Raw genomic sequence first — 21,449 nt, 5'->3', positions numbered from 1 at the left:
TCATAACACTCACACATGTTCCCCGACTCCAATTAGCTGAAGAGCTCCTCACATGACGTGATGGGAGCCGAGTACACTCCTACATAACATCACCCCTAAGGTCACTTTGAGTTCTCCATTTTTATTATTTATATGAAATATTTCATGCATTTTACATGATCGGTTAAAGTGTCGATAAACACAGATGGCGCATGTTTAGCTCTGTGCATTCTTATTTGACCTGCAGAATAACTTTGTGCAAATGAAAGCCATCAGTTCATTTCTTCCAACAGTTGCACGGTTTCCCTCAGGTCCTCCACAACTGCATCCACATCTGCTTCAGTCGTCTCCCTGCCAACGCTCAGCCTCATAGCGTTAGCTGCCACCTCTGAGGGGACGCCACAGCTCAGAAGGATGTGGGAAGGTCTGATGGATATAAACAAGAGGAGAGCAGGAGGGGAGTGTTATCTAACAGCAAACAATACAGTGTGTGGACAAAAGCATAACAGCTGAAAAGAGGGACTCTTTTACCTGTTTCCACTGTCTGAGTGGCAGGCGGCGCCGACGCTGGCTAGCAGCCTCCTGCAGTTTGACAATACTCTCCAGCCTAAAGCACGAGGGGGAGAGATTAATCATTCAAAGCCTTTGTAGTTTACAAATAGCCTCGTGCAGGTCATGACCTGCCTCTGACAAACATTGGTGTAGGGTTAGAGGACACTGTTGGGACCAGCAAGCCAAAACAGACATAGGACAGGGAAGAGTCATGACATCACCTTGTAATCTTGGGCCCAGGATGGACACGTTACATGTGTTAGGGAGGATATCAGAGCCGAGGAAATGGCTGTTGAAGCGGATCCTGCCTGCAAACACGGCCTTTGGAAGAATGAAAGAAACGCAAAGGAGTACGTTTTACAGAGAAGGAGGAGAAAGACCGTCAAAACCACAATTTCCAGACCACTCATCACAATGCAAACAAACAAAACTAAGGTGCACATCAGACTCAAGCTCACCTGCAGTCGTTCTTCCAAGTAAAGTTTAATTCTTTGCATATGACTCTCATAATCTGACAGATTAGAGGTCACCAGCTCTGCAGCCTAATAGACACACAAATAATAAATAGGTAGCTTTAAAAGAGGCACACTGTTACAGCTATTTAATTACCAAGCACTTTATTAGAAACACCTCCACACCTGCTTACTATTCAATAAAGCAAAAAAGGACAATCACTTGGCAGCAGATGTGACCCATATGCCAAAAGACTGCAAGGGTCTGACTTCGATTCCACCCCAAAGCGTTTCCTGCATGTTGTTCTTCCTAGTTTTCTGTCTGGCAAAAAAGGCCAAAAATGTTCACATAGAATGTAAAAATGTTGTTCAGGCACACACAGGAGGTTTCTCAGGCAGTCTTCTGTCTGCCAATATAAAGAATATAAAACAATATAAAGTGTAAAATAGCATGAATTCATGAACCAATCTGCCTTTTGGTTTAGTTCAGGTGGACTAATAGCAGTAGGGGAAGTCTTCTTCTTTCTGGCACACCGTTGACCTCTTACTAGCGATAAATCATGGTCTGAGTGTCGATTCTAGAGGTTACAGCTCCAGAAACCTTTAATAAACACCTGCTTCAGGGTGGCGCAGTGGTTAAAACTGTCATTTTGGAGGAACAGGGCTCCAGATTTGAATCTCCTGGTCTCTCTCTGTGTAATCCTCATGTTCAAGGATTTTAGGGTTCTCTCTGGGTAATCCAGCTTCCTCCTACAGTCCAAAAACATTGGATTCAGGGTGTACCTAGGGATGGGTATCGTTCATAACACCCATCCTCTAGTGTCTACCCAACACCTCTATTTCTTACTCTCTCTTTGTCTGTTTCATGGTCATTGCATCGTTGTGGTTTCAGCTCCCGCCTCAGCTGGCACATCAGTTCAAAATCATCCTCCGATTCCTCACCAACTTGTTCCATGTACTTGTTTGGTAATATGGCTCTGTCCCTACAGTCCCCTTGTTTATAGTTACTTTTTGAAATGTGATCTAACAATAGCCTTAGTCTGCTTTGGCTTTGTTTGTCTGTTCACATCCTTTTACTAACCAAATCGGTTGTCAATTAAATGTATTTTAAAAAACAAACACATGTGCATTTGTTTTCTTCAAAAGATATTTCTTGCTTTGAAAGTGATGATCTGACCACTGCTGTGGAAACAATGGCGATTTAGTTTTCATCAGTAAACTAGGGAGGTAAAGTCACTGTTTCAGCCATACTTGCTGGGTTTGTCCAAGTGTTGGCTCTAAGCTGGACCAGTTCAGACCTCCCCATGACCACAGTTGGATAAGTGGCTATGTTTCCAACTTTATTTGGACCCCCTGACACTCAGAGCTGAGACAAAGAGAACCTCTATGGTGTTTCTAATTAAATGACTGGTGAGTATACTTGTAGTACAATATTTATATTATGTAACTCAAGTATTTGTAGCAATAATAAGTGTTTTGCTTTGCCCATGATTATAATGCTAACACAACAGCTTCTGTGGTAAACAATGTATCAATAAACATTCACCTACAATAAATCACTTTATTTGAAAGCTTTTTAAATGCTGGAAAGTGTCATATTATTTATATTTAGAGCATTACTGATTAATCTTCCATCTCCACCACAAGCAATAACCATTTTTAGTCATCGAACATTGACAGCTTTTAACCATAGTAATTAATGCAGACATTCAGTACAACAAACCAAAATAATATCATGTGTTTGTTCATGTTATTTGTCCACTGCAGTTCTATTGTAAAGAAACTGTGGTACCACTTAATAGTGCTGTATGTATAAAGCATTTACAACATGCAACTAATGAAATACAAGGTTTCATACATCAGTTTAAACCATTATTGGCCAGAAAATGTCATGTGGATATGTCCTTCACTTATGAATTTTGATTAAATAAAAAAATGCTGGAAAAATTATTTTAAACAATCCCTTTGTACTTTGAGGGCCTCTAACTGAGAAAATATTTAGAAAATAAATGATTTATGCTTCAAGAGAAACATTAGAAAAGTCCTAGAAATCATTCCAGTACTGTACATTTAGTGAAGGAAACGCACCTTTCCAAGACCGGCAATCATCGGTGTGTTTTCTGTGCTGTAATAATAACAAAGACAGAAAGGAGACACTTATAAATTAGAACTGCACTTATTTCATTATTACCAGTGTTTCATTCTTATTCAGTATTTTACAGTAAAGATCATCACCCTGGTCTAAAGTTCCTCTCCTGTCCTCCACCAAAAAGCATCGGATACAATGGAGTTTTGGTCCCGGGGCCGTTCACGTACAAAGCACCAATGCGAGGGGCATAGAACTAGAAACGCAACAAAACCTCTCAATAACATTTTAGTCTTGCTATAAAAAGCTCTTAAGATGTCCCACACAGTAGATCCTGACCTTGTGTCCCACTATGGTGAGGTAATCCACTCCCAGATCACTGACATCAACTCGGATTTTCCCCAAGGCCTGAGCAGCATCTGTGTGGAGCAGGATCCTGAGGCGCTCACGCTGCTTGTTCAGAGACTTTATTCTTTGGCAGATCTCCTGAAGGGGCTGACAACAAGAAGGTGGTTCAGCATTCAGCTGTACACAGAGCTGCATAGACTCATAGACACATTGCAATTATAAGTAATGAGTTAATAAGAAAATAAGCTCCTTTAAAGCTAGACACTATCCTACGTGTTAATCGTCTAATTTAAGATCCCAAAAAATTATTTCTCTAACATTAGTATTGCAGGGATAGGCTCCAGCCCCTCCACGACCCTGAACTGGGTAAGTGGAAAAAAATTGATGAATGGATAGATTAGTACTAGCAGAAACTCGGCTGATGGATTTTCTAGCCTCTCTCTCATCTTACCATAATGACTCCCGTCTCATTGTTGGCCAGCATAACAGAGATGAGACAAGTGTTGGGGCGCACAGCGGCAATGATATCCTCCACCTCGACCCGGGCTGTCACCTTAGAGACGGGCACAAAAGTCACGTCTATGGAAAAAAACAAAAAACAAAGTTGAGAGAGTAATTAAAGGCAAGGAGCCTACATTAGGTTATGCGAATCTTGATTTGTTTAAAGGTACTTTTTGTAATTACCCTCCACAGAATTAAACCAAAACTTTCACCACCAGGAGGCAGTGTTTTAGCAGTTTATATGCTGAATCCACTTTTTCTTTGGCAACATTTAACATGAACCATGACTGGAAGAGTATCAAGGATCCGGCACTATTTAAAAATGGAAATCAGTACTTTTCAAGACCTTTTCAGAAACTCAATAATTAATAATTAAAAAGTAAAAAAGCAGAATTAAATTAAAGTTTTCCATTGGGTTAGCACTCTTATGTGTTGGCACATAGAGGGTACTACATCTTCATTAAAAAAAAAGATTATGACATTAATGTTATTGGCAGCAAATGGGATATAAAATAATTTAAGACCTTTAATTGTCTTGATATTTATTTTAGACATTTTGATTGCCCACAGGAAATCTGAAGCATGTTATTGACAGATTTCTCTTTAAAGTAAAATAAAGAAAAGCATAGACTGTCCTTTGTAATACAGGAAATATTTCTTTATTAATCTTTTATTTTAATAAAAGCTACACAGAGTGGCCTCCTACCCGCTTTTCCTTCCTTTTCAAGGTGCTGAGCAACTAGTTTGACTGAGTCATGCTCCACATTAGAAGTAATGATGTGAGGAAGGCCCGTGCATCCATTCTGGTGTCCTGCACTTTGTTCTGCAGCCCTGCAGTGCTTCCTGAAGTGCTCTACAGCGGTGTGCAACACCAGGTTATTGGCCTGAAAGACAAAGTCTTTGCTGTAAATGACCAGTTTGTAATGTCCCAGAATCATAAATTACACATATAACTTATTTGCGTCAGAAAAGAGCCCTGCCCACCTCAGTTCCGCCTGAGGTAAAAATGATGTCCTCTGCTTTCCCTCCAACCATTCTTGCCACATTTTCTCTGGACTGATTGATGATAGCCTTAGCTTTAGCACCTGAAAATATAAATGATTGAAACATTAAGATGTAGCATTCTCTTTTGACAGTGAAACTCACTTAGAACAGTAAAAACTTCACATTCAGCACTCAGAGAAAGACACAAGTTTAATCCACACAAACGGCTGTGATTGTATTCCCTCCTCCAATTACACAACATACCTTTAACAGTTTCTATTGTATTTATTTGGTAGAGTGACCTTGTCATATTTCACACAGGAATACAGAGTTAGAGCACTAATGTCCAATTCTTGTCACTAGGCTGGGATTTGCGCATACAATATGGAATTTAAAAAAACAAATTCTCACAAAACTTTATTCAATACACATGGAAAAATAATGAAAATAATAACAATAATTTTAAACCTTTTAGTTTTGACACAGCTTCAAGCCTTCCTCACCTGCTATATAGTTGCTACTTGGGTTTCCCCAGGCATCCTGGAGGGCTTCAGAAATGGCCTGAATCACCTCTGGTTCTGGAGGGGTAGTAGCATTGTAATCCATGTAGATCCTGAAATATACAAAATACTCTCATCACACTTTGTGCATTGTCCTATGGGAAGTATATGCGTCATAACATATTAATAAACCATCTACTAACAAGATCAACTCATAAAAAAGTGAAATTTCAATTACTTAAATTGCAATCAATTACTTTGGTTTCTGACCATTCTTAAAATAAGAAAAATATTTAAAGAAAATACACAAATTTTCTAAAACCTACCTATAACCTCAGTAATTATGATAAATCAATATTAATTCAGCAGTCCTAAGTTACAGCATCACAGCTGCTGTACAAGTAACTTGATATATATCAACATTATTTTCTTACCTGTCTAGATTCATCTCAGAAAAGTGATGAAAATTTTGTTCACTGAAGGTCGGACCCTGTACCAACGGGACATCATCAAGCTTTTTGGCCATAATACCCTTGGAGAGGAAAGGACACTTATTTCATTTACCTGGATGTCTGAGTAGATAAATTAGATTATAACTAGATTATAACTACCATCAGTCTGTCTGCAAATAAGATGACATTCACTGACGGCAGATGCTGATACTTCGTGTGTGTGTCCCTTTATTTGCTTTATTCTGATATCTGGGATCCAGTTTTTTGTTCAGTCACACATCAAAATGTGACTGAATGAGTTTAGACGCTTACCCTGAATCCGCCCACCAAAAGTGTAAAAATTGCAGTCACTACAAAATATTTTGGTAGTGATACCAGCATTAGTCTATAAAACTGGATTATAAATAAAGACTAAAGTATTTATCTATTTCACTAAGTTGTTTTAATTATACAAAGATATACACATTATTGTTATTTTGCATAAAATACAAGATTTTGTTCCTCTGACTGCGATCTGTAATCTGTAGAGACAGACTGACAGGATATGGAAAACAGAGACGTGTTGTTGAATATGCAACTTTTGTTTATTTCACAGTTCATCTGCTTCTTTGCTTTTTAATGGATTTAAATTGATTTCTCATCAAAGAGATGCTGTTTATTTCTAAAGTGACAGCTGCACATTAAAAAGGAAACTGAAACGTAGTGATTGGATATTCTCTGTGATAAATAGCTTAAATCAGCGGTCCCCAACCCCCGGGCCTCGGACCGGTACCGGTCCATGAGTCGTTTGGTACCGGGCCGCGAGAGTTGAGGCTCAGGTGTAAAATGTATGGTTTTCAGGGTTTTTATCGGTTTTCAGTGTTTTTTGTTATCGTTTTTATCGTTAACTCTGTTTTCCTGGGTCTTTTCACGTGTGTTATGAATAAATCTTCTTTTTTTCGGTACCGGTACTAGTTTTATTTTGTTGTATTTATCCGCGACACCTTAAAGAAAATATTGTCGGGCATAAACCGGTCCGTGGCGCAAAAAACGTTGGGGACCACTGGCTTAAATGACTACCTAACTTGTGTCCCATTCGCTGCATTTCCAGCAGTGTAAAACTTATCTAAAACTTTTTCATGGATTTTCTGCATCACAAACTGAATGCTTGCCAATTCTAGTGACTGTGCCACGCACACGGTTTGGATTGCTTCATCACGCAGAGTTAGTCACGTACAGCTCCACAAATTTATGAATAAAAATGCGCACTTATTAGCAGACCCTCTATAGTGCTAAAAGTTCAGTGAACACACAGTCTTAAAAAAGATTATTTAATGGTCATAGTTGTCCAGTGTCTTGTCGGTAGCCAGGAAACGTAACATCCAGCTGATAGCGCCCTGTTCACAACACTGTTCTAGTCAACCAGCACACAGAAACGTATTTAAAACAACCACAGATATCTTTAGGGACACTGTCGGTCAGCTCGAGCTCTTCATTATCCAGCTAGCGCTAACTTTCTGTGACAGCTCTCACTTTAGCCTGCAGCTAGCTAATTTTTAGCTAACTTAGTTTCGCTATAAGATCGTATTTAACTGTGATTCCGCCTTTAAGCTTAAATTGATAAAGGAACGGAATCCTCCAGGGACAGCCAAAGCCTTGTATCTGACCTTGTAAGCTGATGTGAAGATTTCCTAAATGGATTTACAACTATACGGGTCAATCATCAGCCAGCTAGCATGTTTCTGTCGCGTCCCAGACGGGGTTGCCAGATTTGTTGAAGGAAACCCCACAGTTTAAAATCTCGAAGAAAACGCACAAGAAATATTAATTTATTAAGTACAAGAGTTGAGTGTTACTGTCATGTTCTTCAGTATTTTATTCTTTATTTTGTAAATATAATTAATTACTAAAAAGCAAAAATTATTCAGAAATTTGTCACCTCACAACTTGGGGAAGACTCAGAAGGGTTAGTTTTATTTTCGTTTGAAGTCCGGCAGGAACCATGTTGAAAAAATAATAAAAAAAACAACATCAACTTAAATCTAGTAGATGAAGACCTATATTAACAGTAAGTAAGTAAAATAAGAAGAGAATTATTTTAGAAACAGCTCTTAAAAAACGTTGACACACAGACATGGCAACACTGGCGTCTGCTGCTTCGCAACAGCCTGGGAGCTGAAAGTGCCAGGAGTATTTTATTTCTCTGATCGTAGTTGTTCTCCGATTAATTAATTCTTAATAGTCTGTATTCATTTGGGACTTTTAATTTATAATTATCCATAATTTGTCTGTAATTTTTTTTAGCGTGGCTGAGGACTACACATCTCTAAATACAACTTTTCATGAGCTCGAAAAAACAGGCAGTGTACATTTATTTAACTGCTTTATTTAACTTTATTTAATTCTAACATAAAAAGGCTGATTCACTAAAAAAAAAGTTGTTTCTTTTTACAGTTAAAAGTTATTTTAGAAAACAACTTTTATGATCCTGGGACATTACAAGCTATTTTGTTCGCTTTGGAAGCTGTTGTGGAATTCTCCTAACGATTTCAGTTCAGGACTCTTTGTCTCCGTCTTGTCCCTGAGCCTGGCCAGTAATGGATTCTCGGGTCCGATATGAACTTTAAGAAACATTTTTAAATATAGATATGAACCAATTTTCTTTATATGTATTATACTTTATTACAACTACATAATATGGAGGAAATGATGGGGTCATTTTCAGAAATGTTTTTCACAAATGACGTGAACTGTATATAAAAGATTGATGCAGGTTTTTCTCAGAATTCTGAGATTAAAGTCAGAATTCTGACTTTTTTCTCAGAATTCAGGAAAAGAAGAAAAAAAAAAAGACGTGCCCACTTTTTTTTTTCCCCAGTGGCCCTAATCCTCTTGAAGCTGCTGAAATGTTTTAACCCACATTTTATGTTCAAAGACTTTCAGTCATATAGAAGTGTGTGAAAAACCGCCTTGGCTACTTAACCTGTGAACTCAGTGAATGCTTTCCTGATGACTTTATGGGCTCACAGCTCACAAACTGCAGGCCTCAATTTTTTTCCAGTTTAATGCATCATGAAAAGTATGTGTGATTTGTACTCTGGTGAGTACTATTAAAACATACAACACCAACATACAGTTCTCACCTTCATAATTCTAACACTAATACAGCTGGCTTGGGCTTAGAGTCACTTCAAGATAAGGACTGACATGTGACACGTTTCTATGCTGAGCATAGTTACCTGTTAAATAGCTGATAAGCCAAGCAATGCAGAAGGAGGAACAGTTAGCTGTAACTGATGTCATGACAGACTAAAGTGATGCATCTATGTCTTAGCTGCAAAGTCTGCCAAATGGACTTTGATGGCAGAGCTCTTTGGGTACGTTAAAGTCTGATTTGGGGTTTTTGAGTTTGGGTCTTCCATATAAACATTATCAACATCATAACAATATCTGTGATTGCCCAACTGACAATCCAAAAACAAAAGGTGTATTGTCTTTAACAAAAAAAGAGAGAAGTCATTTTTGTGTTGCATATTTTCCATGTTTATTTCATATATGACAATGTGTTTAGTGTACACAAACAGCTGACGCTAAAACTCCAACACTCAGAGACATTGACTGAACTACGGCCCATTTGTAAATGGGTGCAACTTTATAATACAGTGTTCACAGCAATCATGTTTATATACAATGCAAAAAATATCTGAAGAGAAAGAAAAGTAATGGTGTGAAAAAGATATGGAAGCACAAAAATGGAAATGATGTTCCTTGAAAAGGGGAGGGTTTAGAAAAAGTAGATTAAGTGAAGGCTGCCAAGAGCATGACGGTGATACTGAAAACTCGACAGTAGGGTAACCTACAGCATTACTCTGTACATGATGCCCAGCTGGGACACAGTGAACCACCACCCTCCCATACATTAGTGGACAGACTGCTATGTCCCACAGCCTCCATAAGGTTCCCTGATATTGACCTACGTACAATCAATAAGGAACCGGAATGTGAAGACAATTCAAAACGATTATTTCAGCAGAGTAAGTATTTTCAAAGATCAGTTTACATTCAGTGTTACATTTTTGTGACTGCAACAACAAAACTTTGGTTGGCTCAAATGTGATGTACATTAAAAGGCCCAATAAAAACATGAGGAAAAAAGTCACCATGGAGACCAGACTGGAGCAAACCCGGGGACACGCATTCGTTTTTCTGACCACGTTGAATTTTAGGAAATGAGATGCGACAAAAACATGTTTGAGATATGGTGGCCTGAAGTACACTTTAATCTGTTTGTTACAAAAAAATATTCTGGTTGTTTGATTTGTCTCAACTGTCGATGAACTGATGATTTCCATAGCACACAGAATACTTTAAAACCTCTGGAAAGATACTTCTTATTAGACGTTAATGAAGGTATTACATCAGCAGCCAAACTAAGAACATACTGAACTGGAGTTATGTTTAATTTTACTCTCACTTACTCTCAAATGACACGTCATGCTCGCACTGAGCGTGCTCTCTAGGCTGGATGACCTGAGGCACGCTCATCAGTCCAACTTCTCACAACAGCTCACACGCTTTATCTGTTGAGGGTTTTTAAACGAGAGGCATGGTTGCATTTTCATCAAAAATTTGCCAACAGGACTAAAACTGTGTAAAAGGAGCCCCGACTATTTAACTTGTGGGCCTTAATATGCTTTAAATAGCCAACATTCAACAAAACTGTTGCAAGTACTATTAGTATGCAATGCATTCTGGGTCAGTGACATAAACTAAATGCTCTTTTTAACAACCTGCAGTATACAAACCATAAACAGTATCCCTGCTACTTTTGATTGTAATTTCCAGCAGTGAGGAAAGAAGAGACATGATCATTAATCTCCTGCTGCTGAGAAAAGGAGAAAGAACCTGTGGCTGCATTCTCAGCACTAATGCATTTAATGCATTTAGTCACTAAAAAAGCTGACAAATACTGCTGGAAATGATCATTGAAACTAAATGCTGTTCCAGCAATCTTTTTATAGGCGCCCAAATGTTTTTGGGTAGTGATTCAAAATATCTTGAAGAAACCTGAAAAATGGGAAACAATAGCTGCTGCTGACAGTAAACCCTCTGCTCTGAAAGCAAACCAAAGGTCACGACTCTGTTCACAGAAAAAAGTGAAAATCTGACCATTCGATCAGCTCAGCAGTTTGTACGTGTTCAGTGTTTCTAACTAAGGTAGCATTCGAGTTCAAATCTTTAACTACTAACACATCTACAGTGGATTTATTGGCATCCCTTTTAAGTGATTTTAATGTTAATATAATAAACTATACACGTGGTCATAGTCAGGGTTCCTTTTAATATGGCCATTTTGTATGAGTGAAAATCCTGAAATATGTTTCTCTGAGTATGCTTTGTGTTATGGAAATTCCACACTTTATGATATCATAAATGAAACCTTCTGCTTGGACTTGAAATGAGGATGATGATGATGGAAGGCAGGAAAGTGATGATATGACCTGCAGACACTCCCAGAACAGTATTTTAGCAGCATGAAGGATGTAGTTTCAAAGCAACTGGTGCAGAGGCATACTGTAGCGTGCAGTATGCCTGAAAAGAGAGGCACTACATTCAATCAATATACATATCATTCAGGAAAAAAACAGCTTCATATTCTGTACTGTGAAGAAGATTTCATCTTTTTCTTTTGATTGAATAAGGTAGCTTTGTGCAGCAGAGAATGAACTGGCCACCTACTTATATCATCTACCTAATTACTGGGCATTTTAAATGCATGTTAGCTGGGTCTAAGGTGTGACTATGCTAATCGCGTATCAGATTGTATTTATTCAAGTAATTTTCAGCATAAAGAAGCTGTGAGTTATTAAATTGTTTCAGTAATATTCATTGCGAGGGGAAAAGGTTGTATCATTTAAACAGTTAAAGAACTCATTAAAAAGTGCAGTGTGCAGAAATTGCACTGTACTACTACTTTAGAAATATAAATGCTTTTTTTGTAAAATAAATACACGCAGAAATAAATAATAAAACTGTTAAATATCTAAATATATCACATTTTAAAACAAATAAAATACAGGTAGAGATTAAAATGGGAGAATTAATGTCATGACATCTGATTACTTCTTGTGGGAATGCAGGTACCCTCAGTGCTCCTACGAGTAGCTAAAAACAACATGAATTTACTACAGCGACATAAAGTTTATGATGAGATGCCATTCCCGTGCCAGGCTGTGTGTGCTAAGGTTTCTAGAAGTTTTAGGAAGAGGAAGCAGCTTACTGGATATCAGGATTTATGGACCAGAAAGAAGAGAGAAATATTCCTAAGAGAGAGACACGTGACTGTCCCTTCGTATTTTTTAGCTGTATGTTGTATGCAAATCAGTTTAGACCTTTATATATAGCTGTAGAAGAGTTTTTCTATTTACTGATGCAAATGTAGCAATGTGATCCTTGCAGCTTTAGGAAAACATGCCTGTCACTGCTTTTTTTTTTTTTTTTTTTTAAGAACTGATGTATAAGGCTTGATGTGTCACCGACAACAACTACAGTACATTACCAAACGCATGTAATCTGAGATAAGAAACTGTTGCTACTCCCTCCATTTTCTTCTCTCGTCCAGCTATGAACAAACTCCAGTACAGTACAGTGACAGGTTTTTGAAGAGGTTCTTCAGACTAAGAGACTCACATCGCAGAATAGGCCTGACAGGAAATGGGTGCTTTAGGTGCTGAGGACACTAGTGATAAACAGAGAACGTACGGGGGGAGAGAGATGGTTGTTGGTGACTGTAGCGGTGGAGACGGGGCTCAGCAGGAGAAACGGGATAGAGACAAGGATCTATGTACATCATAGTCTTTGAGTTGCTCTCATGACATTTTTTAAAATGTCTTGTTTCACATCCTCATCTGTCCGGCTCGTCTTCTCGACAACTTTGACCTGAGAGATAGATGAGAAAATGTCCATTAAAAATAGATTTTGTTTGCAGTTAGAATTTTTTTTCCACCTTGAGATTTTTTTGGACTTACCTGATAGTTCCAGCAAGGAGCGGGTTAAAAGCATACAGCCAGTCATGCATGTCTTTGTCATTTGTGGCTTGAAGCAATATTCCACGATGTTCTGTGCACACAGCAAATGTGTTTGGGGTCTGTGGAGAGAGCCACGAAAGCTTAATGCAACAAGCTTAATGCAACAAGCTTAATGCAACGTTTTGAATGATTCTCACTCAACTTTCTACTTTCTACTCTACCTGTTTCCTTAACTTGCTATTTTTATTAAATTGAAAGTGCGCACCTTAACTTTCACTTACTGTGCGATGTGTGTAACTTAAACCTGTTGGGTTGATCTGACTTAAAGTGAAGTTCATTAAAAAATAACTTAATAAAACTGTTGATGGAGGAGTCTGGTTCACCAACCTTTAACATTGCCTGCTGGTCCTCGCTGTACTCCACCTGGGCAGAGGAGAGGTTGAGAATAGCTCGCTCCACTGCGTCTCTTTCCGTGTTGTAGATGTAGACGTATGGCCGCCGCACGACAACATAGCGCTTCACCCATCCATTGGTGAGTGGCTCCAGGAAATGCAAGTAACCCTTCTTCGACACGATGGGACTGAAAGATAAAGATGATATAATAGGATGTTTGGGTCTGAAGTAAAGCTCAAATAATAAAATGTTCTGAAATGACTTCTTCCTCCTCACCTGACTCGAATCTCCTGAATATCTGGGACAAACTTCTGGGTCTGAGGTTTAGTTTCAGAGGCTCCGTTGATGGACTTCTTGGCCTCTGCGTCCTGCTGTGCATCAGGACCGGGGCTAACCATACGAGAGCGAGGGACAGGGGGTCTGCAGTAAAAATAGAGAATATCTGAGCTCTAGCAACAAAGGAGCTCTCTGTGCCTTACAGGATCCAAATACTGTTAATACCAGAGAATTTCAAAATAATAGACCTATTTGCTGATTCTGTTCCTGATGATAAGCACATGAAACATGTCAGACACCTTAAAAGAGAGAGAGTTCAACTCTGTCAGCTCTATATCTCTGTCTTATTACATGTGGGTCTGGTATGAAAGCGGAAACCTTAAGGTCAAGAGTTTCTGGAACTACGACTTTATTTATTCATTTTAAATATATTTTTTAGTTTTTTCAGCAGGAGATGTTAATACTTATTTTAGATGTCTTTGAGGAACATCTTGAGAGCACCCTGGAAGTGAACTGCAGCCAATGTCAACACTCTGCTCTGCAGACCGGCTCTGATAATTACTAACAACAACCATGTCAATCTGAGCACTGACCTGAGTCCAGCATTGCTGTAGCAGCCCTCAACAAGTGAAGGGCATGTAGAGGAGGGGGTGATTGTGTTAAGAGCAGAGATTGAAGTGGACTCTCTTAACGTTGTGATGGACATCTCAGAAATCTGTAATGAACACAGTCACACGGATCCACAGCAGAGCAAATGTGAGGACTCAGTCGACAAAAACAGAAATCTGATTTTCTGTGTGTGTGTGTTTAAACCCTTAAAGCCTGACCTTGCTTTCACTGGCGCTCACACACACATGGCTGTATTCTCTGTTGAAGGAGTGAGTGAGCAGCCGCAAACACTGTACGGAAAAAGGAGAGAGCTTAAAATGTCGGGTTATATAACAAAATCACGTGTGACATGATAAGCACTACATTTCTGCTTGACAGGAATGTTTATATGAACAGAACCCATTACAATAAAGTCAAACCTGAAATAAATTATTGACAGGGTAAAGACGGCTGACCTTAGCAGCGAGCTCCCTCTGCCTCTCAGTGGTGATTTCGTTGCAGCTGACCTCCGGGTCCATCTCAGCGGGCTGAGGAGACTCATTCAGCTCATCGGTGACACAGGATTGAAGGGTCTCCTGGCCCATGAGCAGCGTGGACTCTAGTTTCTCCCTCAGAAGGAGGTAATGTTTGGTTTTTTCCACCTAGCAGAAAAACATCAGTCACTAACAGCAAACAATGCCCCCTGCCTGAAGTGGAAATTAGGAAGGAAAGCTGTTTATTTGATAAATTCCAGTCTGGTTTCCATCAGAAGCACGGAGCAGAGCCGGCTCTCTGTGGCACTTCTAATATCATACATTAGAAAACTGAATGGGGCAATATAAACCCTAGGACTCGGCTGGCTTTATTCATATTTTTCTGATGGCAAATTCTTTTTATCCATTGATTAGAAAGCTGGGGTGCTGCTCACAAGTGGAAGCAGAAGGATGACAAATGTATTGGTGAATAATCTGGAGTGAGGTAAGAGTGGCAATGGTCCATTTTACTAAAGGCAAATCTGAGCACGGAGTCGGAACTGTCAGTTTATTGGATGATTCCCATTTTCACACGTGGCCATGAGCTGTGGGTAGTGACAGAAAGTGGTGGAAATGAGCTTCTTCTGGGTGAAAGTGGGTGAAAGGAGCCAGACGAGGTAGTTCTTTGAGGGTCTTCCGGCGTGTCTAACCAGGAGGAGACCCAGGAGATAAGGGAGATGTTATGTCTCTCACTTGCCCTAGGAAAACCTCAATATCCCCTCACTGACACGTAACCAGCATTAATTAGTGACGGTATTTTTTGTCAAGGAAAATGTACAATTTGAATGACATTCATCTCAGTTACTCTTTGAAGGCTCAATTAAGTAACAACTTGTCTCCCTAAACTTGTCTCTGGCAGTGGATGAACTGCAAAGCTGCACCAAAGCCCAGTATAAAATTCACGAGGCATAACTCAACCGGAGCGAAAGAACAGAGCCAGTAAAAATTAAACAAATCTTACATCTTGGAGGAGGCTGAGTTTCTCCAGCTCCCACTGGTGGTCCAGAATGAGGCTGTCACTACGTGGCCTCCATCCAGCCAGGTTCTCTTCCCCACGGACGTAGGCCACGGAGGTGTCCAGCACCCGCCTGCGTCTCCTTTGCATTCCTGGTGAGGGATGGGTGCAATGTTAGAAGTTCAGGACGACTGAGCTAAATGCAAAACTGTACCATTTTTTTTCTTGCCTCTTACCAGGGCTTCCTGCATCTGCCTGGTGACACAGGCTGACCTCATAAACTCCAGTTACACGGTTTCTAAAAAAACAGGAGTGAGAGGGCATTTAACATTTTTTAGAACATCATCAGAGAGAACAGATTAGCTAAATGATGATTTTAAAGATTAAAATGCCTCACCCATCTGCAGCTCTTAGGCTACCAGTACCGAAAAGGTTACGGATTGATCGGGAAGCTGAGAGCTTTGTGTCCCTAGAGTAAAACACCATGCAGATATCTTTGGTAATAACTGCAGGCTGCATGCAGTTCTCCATCTGCAATTCATAAAACAGGAGACATTTCCAACATTGTTCCTCTAGAGTAACTCACACGTCACCTCTGATCCTGTAAGAGCTATTTCTCCTTCTTATGAATGCAGGCAGTGTACAGTACCTCCAAGTAGGCTGAGAGGGTCATATAGATCTTCTCCCCGTATGGAGTGACTCGGTTTAGGAGCAGGGAGTTGTGCATTGAGCTATCCCAAGCAGCCTCAAACCGGAAGAAAGTTCTGAGGTGGTCCGATGAGACAAGAAGCCAAGAAACTGAATCAGCAGTCGAAACTCAAGTTCCTCTATTAAAACAACAGATTAGCTGCCAGAGCTTAACCCATGCTAAAGTTTACTCTGCAGATGTAAACATAAAAAACTGGATAAATCCCAAAAATTTCCAATAATAAACTATTTAAGCAGAAAAATGTGCCCTAATATCATGATTTATAAACAGAAGCAAATCAATTTACTGATCCACTTGTGCAATATATAAACATTTTAGTAAATATTTCTCTAGTTTTCAATAAAACAAAAGCGCTTATATGATCATTTTGCATGCAACAAACAGACTGAGTTATGTTTGCTTTGTATAAAACATCACAGAAAAGCAAAGAGAGCAGAGATGAATATTGGTACAGAAAGAAAGGCAATGGAGGGATGAGGCACGAGCAGGTAAACATGAGGGACAGGGCAGTGAAATACCTATGGTCAACTCCCAGGGAAATGCTGTGAGAAAGAGGAAATCAGCAAAAGAATAGACAGTGAGAGTCAGGAAGTATGTTGTGCTTGTGTGCTTGTGTGGCTGGGATGCTGTTTGCCTTTTTTTCACACTGATAACTCATCAAAGCTCATCAGATAGAGCGGAGAGGTTCTGTGAGGACAGCTGATTTACTGTACGTTAGAGAAGGTCAAATAACAGCACGGGACCATTCTTCAAGCACAACAATGCTGCTTTCTATTCCTCCGATGATTTACTCCATACACTAATGTACACAATTTTTCCTCGTGTCCCTCGAGGGGAAATAATCACACACTGAAGTCACTTATTATTCTGGCCTGTAGCCCGGTGCTGCCTTAAATCTAAAAAAGATAATCCAAGCAAGAACTGTAAAAGGAAACTAATGTTTCTGTAAGCCATGAAAAGAGGCCGTACGGACTCTTCAAGAGGTTCAGATGTTGGGCCCACTGGCCTTGGACTGAGGTGACCTTGTGGGAAAGTGAACAGAGTGTCACTGAGAAGAAAGCAAACATCTATGCGCAGAGCTCGCGTGAATAAAGGAGAGGTGCCTTTTCTGTTGCCAGCAATTAGCAAGTTCATACAAATTCACACCTTCACACATGCACACTTTTTTCCCCAGTAGTAGAAACCTGTTCGCTTACACTACAACGAAGCAATTTCCTCCCTGCGCCCCTCCAACATGTGCTTCTCTGCACTTTACTGCCTCCTAAAAATGTGGGAGCCAGCACTGAAGTCATGCTCCTGGCATAACATGTGAGGAACCATTTGTTTCTGGTGTTTGGCAGAGTTCTGCTGAGGTACGAGTAGGATTTAAAAATATTCACAACATTGCAGCAATTTTGTGTAAAGTGCTACTGGTGAGGTAATGGTTCACTGGAATACATTTTAATAGCTGCACTGGAGTATCGTGCCAGAGCGCGTACTGTAAATGATGTGATCCATATTGCAGCACTTGAGAAATAGCGGGCGAACAGTGTTCCTGTTAATATTCTGTAGCTTTGATGGGAAACACTCTGACTCTTGGGATTAGAGGTGACTAACAAAATCATATCCATGGATTCAAAATATTCCTTCACTGTAAAGGCCAAAAAAATGAACATAAGAAACAGTGTTGAGGGACAAAAGCAGAAAATAACCTCTTTTTAGCCTCTTTTAAATATCAGTTTGCCTTTGTAGAATTAGCTATGTTTCTGTGATGGATTCCTACCACCCTCTACTGGTAACCAGTACAAATGCACCTTCTTCATAGTTTTACTTTACTGCCTTCTCAATGTAATCTGCAAATAAAGGAGCATTTGTAAACAAACAGGCTAAAGACAGAGTAAACATTCGTGTTCTAAAATCTGCCTCATCAGCTGAAGTGGAAACCGAGAGTTTGATACTGGCCCCACGACACCTCCAGCAGAGACACAGCCAAGGACAGTCCACGCGAAACAAAGCAGAGCCATGCAGATCCCGTCCGTCATCGGCCTGACAGAAGCTCAAACACACATCCAACACAGCCAGAGAAGCAAAGAGGCACAATTGAAATGCTGACAGCAATGACAGAGTCAGAGAGAAGGTAACAAAATCACGAAAGAGATGACAGGGTATGGAGGACGTTAGAAAGATGAGGCGTTCGTGTAACTTAAGAGCATGAAAACAGAGGCAAATAATATACCTAGGCATGTCCGAATCAAGAAACTGTCTGCAAAAGCAAAAAACAACATTCCGTTAGTGGACTGGAGGGAGAAAAATGTTAGCATCATATACTGTGATGTTAGTTTCTGACCACACTGGACCGCAGCTTGATCTGGCGCTTAGCCATTAAGCTTAAGTTTTGGCTACTGAGCCCATAACACGACAAACAATTAGGGTTAAAGAAAGGCTGCTCCAGCAGAGGTTAGAGGTTAGTACAGTATGGAGCTCTCGGTTGCTTTACATTAAAACGCAGTAAACCCAAATCTGGACGATGCTGCTGCTGATGTTGTTAGATTTCTTGGCGATACGGGAAGCAAGAGAGATTAAGCAATGAGAAAAAAAAGCAGGGTCAGGATGCGCTATAATTTTCAGGACTTTTTACGTGAATAATTACAATATTATCATTCATATTTCTTATATTGTAAATATACTTATGGAGGTCTACTACTACATAAGAGTTACTACCATAAGATTTATACAAGGATGAGAGTTAAGTAATTTTAGATATTAATAAAGAAGCAAAAAAAGAGTTAATAATATCTTTTATGGCAGCAATTACTTGATTTATTAAGTGCTGTTTAATCCTAAATTCTCATCAGTTGTAAAAAAGAAACCTACTGCCCTCTACTGGTGGGATGCTAACATTAAGCTGTGCAAACTCTGGGCTTTTTACATTTCTCTGTTTTGCACTTCCTCGACTCCTTTCTCCTCCATCCTTCTGCCAGACACTCCACATTAAATCAATCCTGAAGGATGTCTCAATTTATAAAACACACAGAGGAGAGGAAGGAGGAGGAAGCACATACATTTATGTAATTTATCGAAGTCTTTTGAGCTTGAAAGGTATGTAAAAACCATAACAGGAGAAGTAATTACTCTTTTGTATTCATTTTTTCTTTCTGCCTGTCTCCATTAGTGTGGAGAGGATTATCAAAAAAAAATGCATGATATCTCTACACTCTTCTCACAATGTGTACCGCTATCAAATAATACCAGTGGCAGGCTGTAACAAAGCAATGGCCAGATACTGCTTCTGTACTACACTTTGAATTAAAATCACTTTAAAATGATGTCTCTGCAGCCTCTCATTCTGTTAAATGGATGTTGGCTCAACTCCTCTCTTACCTCCTTGGTTTGCATCTGTGATAAAATGCAAGAAAAGGAGGCAAGGAAATGATGCATAAAATGAGTGTCTGTACAAAAAGTTGCATGTATAAAAGTCAGAACATATTTTTCTGTTATACATTCACAACAGCTCATTCTAACCTCTCTCCTGTGAACTTTGTGTTAGTAATGCCATTACTCATTAAGTGAACAATCCACCTTCTCTGTTCTTCTGTTTTTCTTTATAAACTAGGCTCCAGTTGTACATCACACCCAGAAACATCATTTCCAGGGTCATTAGAAAAGTGAAGGTCAATCAGGTGATTTAATAAAATGATGAAATGCTGCATGTCAAATGAATGACTCTGCACTGAGTAGAAAACAACAACAAAATAATTAAAGGTGTGTTAGTGATTTTATATTTAAGTAAAGATATGCATGGCAGTGGAAAAGTTAGAAGGGCATGCATTTCTATTTTATACTGATCTGTTTACACAGAGTAAAATTAAGGTGCACGGTTAATAAAAAACACTTTTTAAACCTGCACTGGGGTCAGTGATGAGAGGATTTAAATGAGAGGTGATGAACACAGTGAGATGCAACATGTAGGTGCAATGAGACAACCAACAGCAGCATATATTAACACCAAGGAGGGTCGCGCAGCCAGCATGGACGAGGGACTTCAGAGCTACTGGTGTGGTAAGTGTAGCTTTAAAGAGATTCTTAAATAACTCAAGGAAAGTGACTCTGCATCTGACCTGCTGTTGTCAGAAAGAGGGATCTACAGCATATTCATGCAGTTACAGTGATAACGATAAGAACACAAAGGGAATTTGCAGAGTTTCCTTACATAACATTCAAGCTGTGACTCTGCTGCCATGCTTTTTACAACTTATATGCTTAGGGTGACCAGATCCCAGCAGATTAGATGTCATTAAAGATTTTGTGGGCTATAAATTATTTCATAAATCTCACTTGTAATTGAAGAACAAATATGGTTTACTTTTTACGAGTACAAATGGAAGCAAAGGCTTGTTTTAATGGTCTTTACATACTTGTTTATTTCATTTGTCTTTTCCAGAAAGCATTAAAACTGTTAGCTTCTGTTTCAGCTGTTATTCTGTTTCCAAATCATTTTTAGGTTTTATGGTAACTTCATAAATCAGCACACTTATTTTCAAGCCACATATTTCCTGCAAGCATCTGTTGACTCTGGTAAACATGAGCTAATCAAAATGTGGGAGTTTGAGGACACCTGGTCACCCCATATGTGCCATGCATTTGCCGTGTGTCGTGTTCCAGTGCAGGAGCTGCCGCAGCAGTAACGCACACTCTCAGATAAGACTCACAAACATCAGAACTGTAAAGTGGTTTCCAAATTCAGCTGAGCTGCCACATAATTCAAAAAGCTATGGGAACACAGTAGTTTGCAACTATTTTGCTATTTAAATGAAAAATATTTGCTTCAAACATTAAGCATAGTACATACCTGTCATCGTGCAGGGGCCTGACATATCCAACAGATAAAATGTTGAGAGATAGAATATTAGGATCAATGATGGTCTCATCAGATTCGGGCGTGTTGCGCAGACGTCCTGGGAAAGCAGAAATGCCTCAGTGAGAACACCTCATACAGACTATTGGTAAAATGTATTCAGCTTTAGAGAAGCTGAACATCAGTCTTACCCACAACAAGCTCACGGACTTCCTTCCATTCTATGTCATTTCCAGATTCATGTACAATAGTAACGGTGATTCTCCTCTGGAGGCCCTGAAGAAGGAACAAGGATATAGT

The 21,449-nt window shown here is 39.5% G+C and overlaps 2 protein-coding genes across 25 annotated transcripts in view; both read right to left on the bottom strand.

The window, feature by feature from the left end:
- Positions 1 to 101: 101 nt before the first annotated feature.
- Positions 102 to 7,596, bottom strand: scly (selenocysteine lyase). Of its 2 annotated transcripts, none has more exons than XM_084921596.1 (13): positions 6,014 to 7,596; positions 5,837 to 5,934; positions 5,406 to 5,515; positions 4,903 to 5,003; positions 4,625 to 4,802; positions 3,869 to 3,996; positions 3,409 to 3,564; positions 3,219 to 3,325; positions 3,072 to 3,108; positions 990 to 1,073; positions 753 to 852; positions 511 to 586; positions 102 to 405 (listed from the first exon to the last, which is right to left on the bottom strand). In XM_084921596.1, exons 1-13 carry the CDS (start codon positions 6,014 to 6,016, stop codon positions 252 to 254), a joined length of 1,332 nt encoding a protein of 443 aa, XP_084777722.1. In that variant the 5' UTR covers positions 6,017 to 7,596; the 3' UTR covers positions 102 to 251. The 2 variants fall into 2 exon arrangements, with proteins under 2 accessions (XP_084777722.1, XP_084777723.1); XM_084921597.1 differs by having other exon boundaries at positions 7,501 to 7,596.
- Positions 7,597 to 9,352: 1,756 nt separating this feature from the next.
- kif1aa (kinesin family member 1Aa) overlaps positions 9,353 to 21,449 on the bottom strand; it is a 50,951-nt gene continuing 38,854 nt past the window's right edge. For 13 of the 23 annotated variants that reach the window (XM_084920367.1, XM_084920370.1, XM_084920369.1 and 10 more), the window contains 14 exons: positions 21,341 to 21,425; positions 21,144 to 21,249; positions 18,531 to 18,557; positions 16,256 to 16,370; positions 16,004 to 16,137; positions 15,843 to 15,904; positions 15,613 to 15,758; positions 14,595 to 14,780; positions 14,358 to 14,429; positions 14,124 to 14,245; positions 13,531 to 13,674; positions 13,249 to 13,441; positions 12,862 to 12,980; positions 9,353 to 12,772 (listed from right to left, as the gene is read on the bottom strand). In XM_084920367.1, coding sequence (XP_084776493.1) covers positions 12,730 to 12,772; positions 12,862 to 12,980; positions 13,249 to 13,441; positions 13,531 to 13,674; positions 14,124 to 14,245; positions 14,358 to 14,429; positions 14,595 to 14,780; positions 15,613 to 15,758; positions 15,843 to 15,904; positions 16,004 to 16,137; positions 16,256 to 16,370; positions 18,531 to 18,557; positions 21,144 to 21,249; positions 21,341 to 21,425 — 1,554 coding nt within the window. In that variant the 3' untranslated portion in view covers positions 9,353 to 12,729. Of the gene's footprint in view, positions 12,773 to 12,861; positions 12,981 to 13,248; positions 13,442 to 13,530; positions 13,675 to 14,123; positions 14,246 to 14,357; positions 14,430 to 14,594; positions 14,781 to 15,612; positions 15,759 to 15,842; positions 15,905 to 16,003; positions 16,138 to 16,255; positions 16,371 to 16,833; positions 16,858 to 18,530; positions 18,558 to 21,143; positions 21,250 to 21,340; positions 21,426 to 21,449 lie in introns of all 23 variants that reach the window. The other 10 variants (XM_084920372.1, XM_084920373.1, XM_084920385.1 and 7 more) reach the window with 3 other exon arrangements.

Source organism: Perissodus microlepis, chromosome 23 (assembly GCF_051167445.1).
Source record: "Perissodus microlepis isolate ML-2025 ecotype Zambia chromosome 23, ASM5116744v1, whole genome shotgun sequence".
Lineage (NCBI taxonomy): Eukaryota > Metazoa > Chordata > Actinopteri > Cichliformes > Cichlidae > Perissodus > Perissodus microlepis.
This window is presented reverse-complemented; position numbering and strand designations above follow the sequence as displayed.

Coding starts and splice junctions, on each gene's coding strand:
- scly (XM_084921596.1), bottom strand. Junction 5,004..5,405: donor AAGTAGCAACTATATAGCAG/GTGAGGAAGGCT, acceptor TTATATTTTCAG/GTGCTAAAGCTAAGGCTATC. Junction 1,074..3,071: donor TGATTGCCGGTCTTGGAAAG/GTGCGTTTCCTT, acceptor TGTGTCTATTAG/GCTGCAGAGCTGGTGACCTC.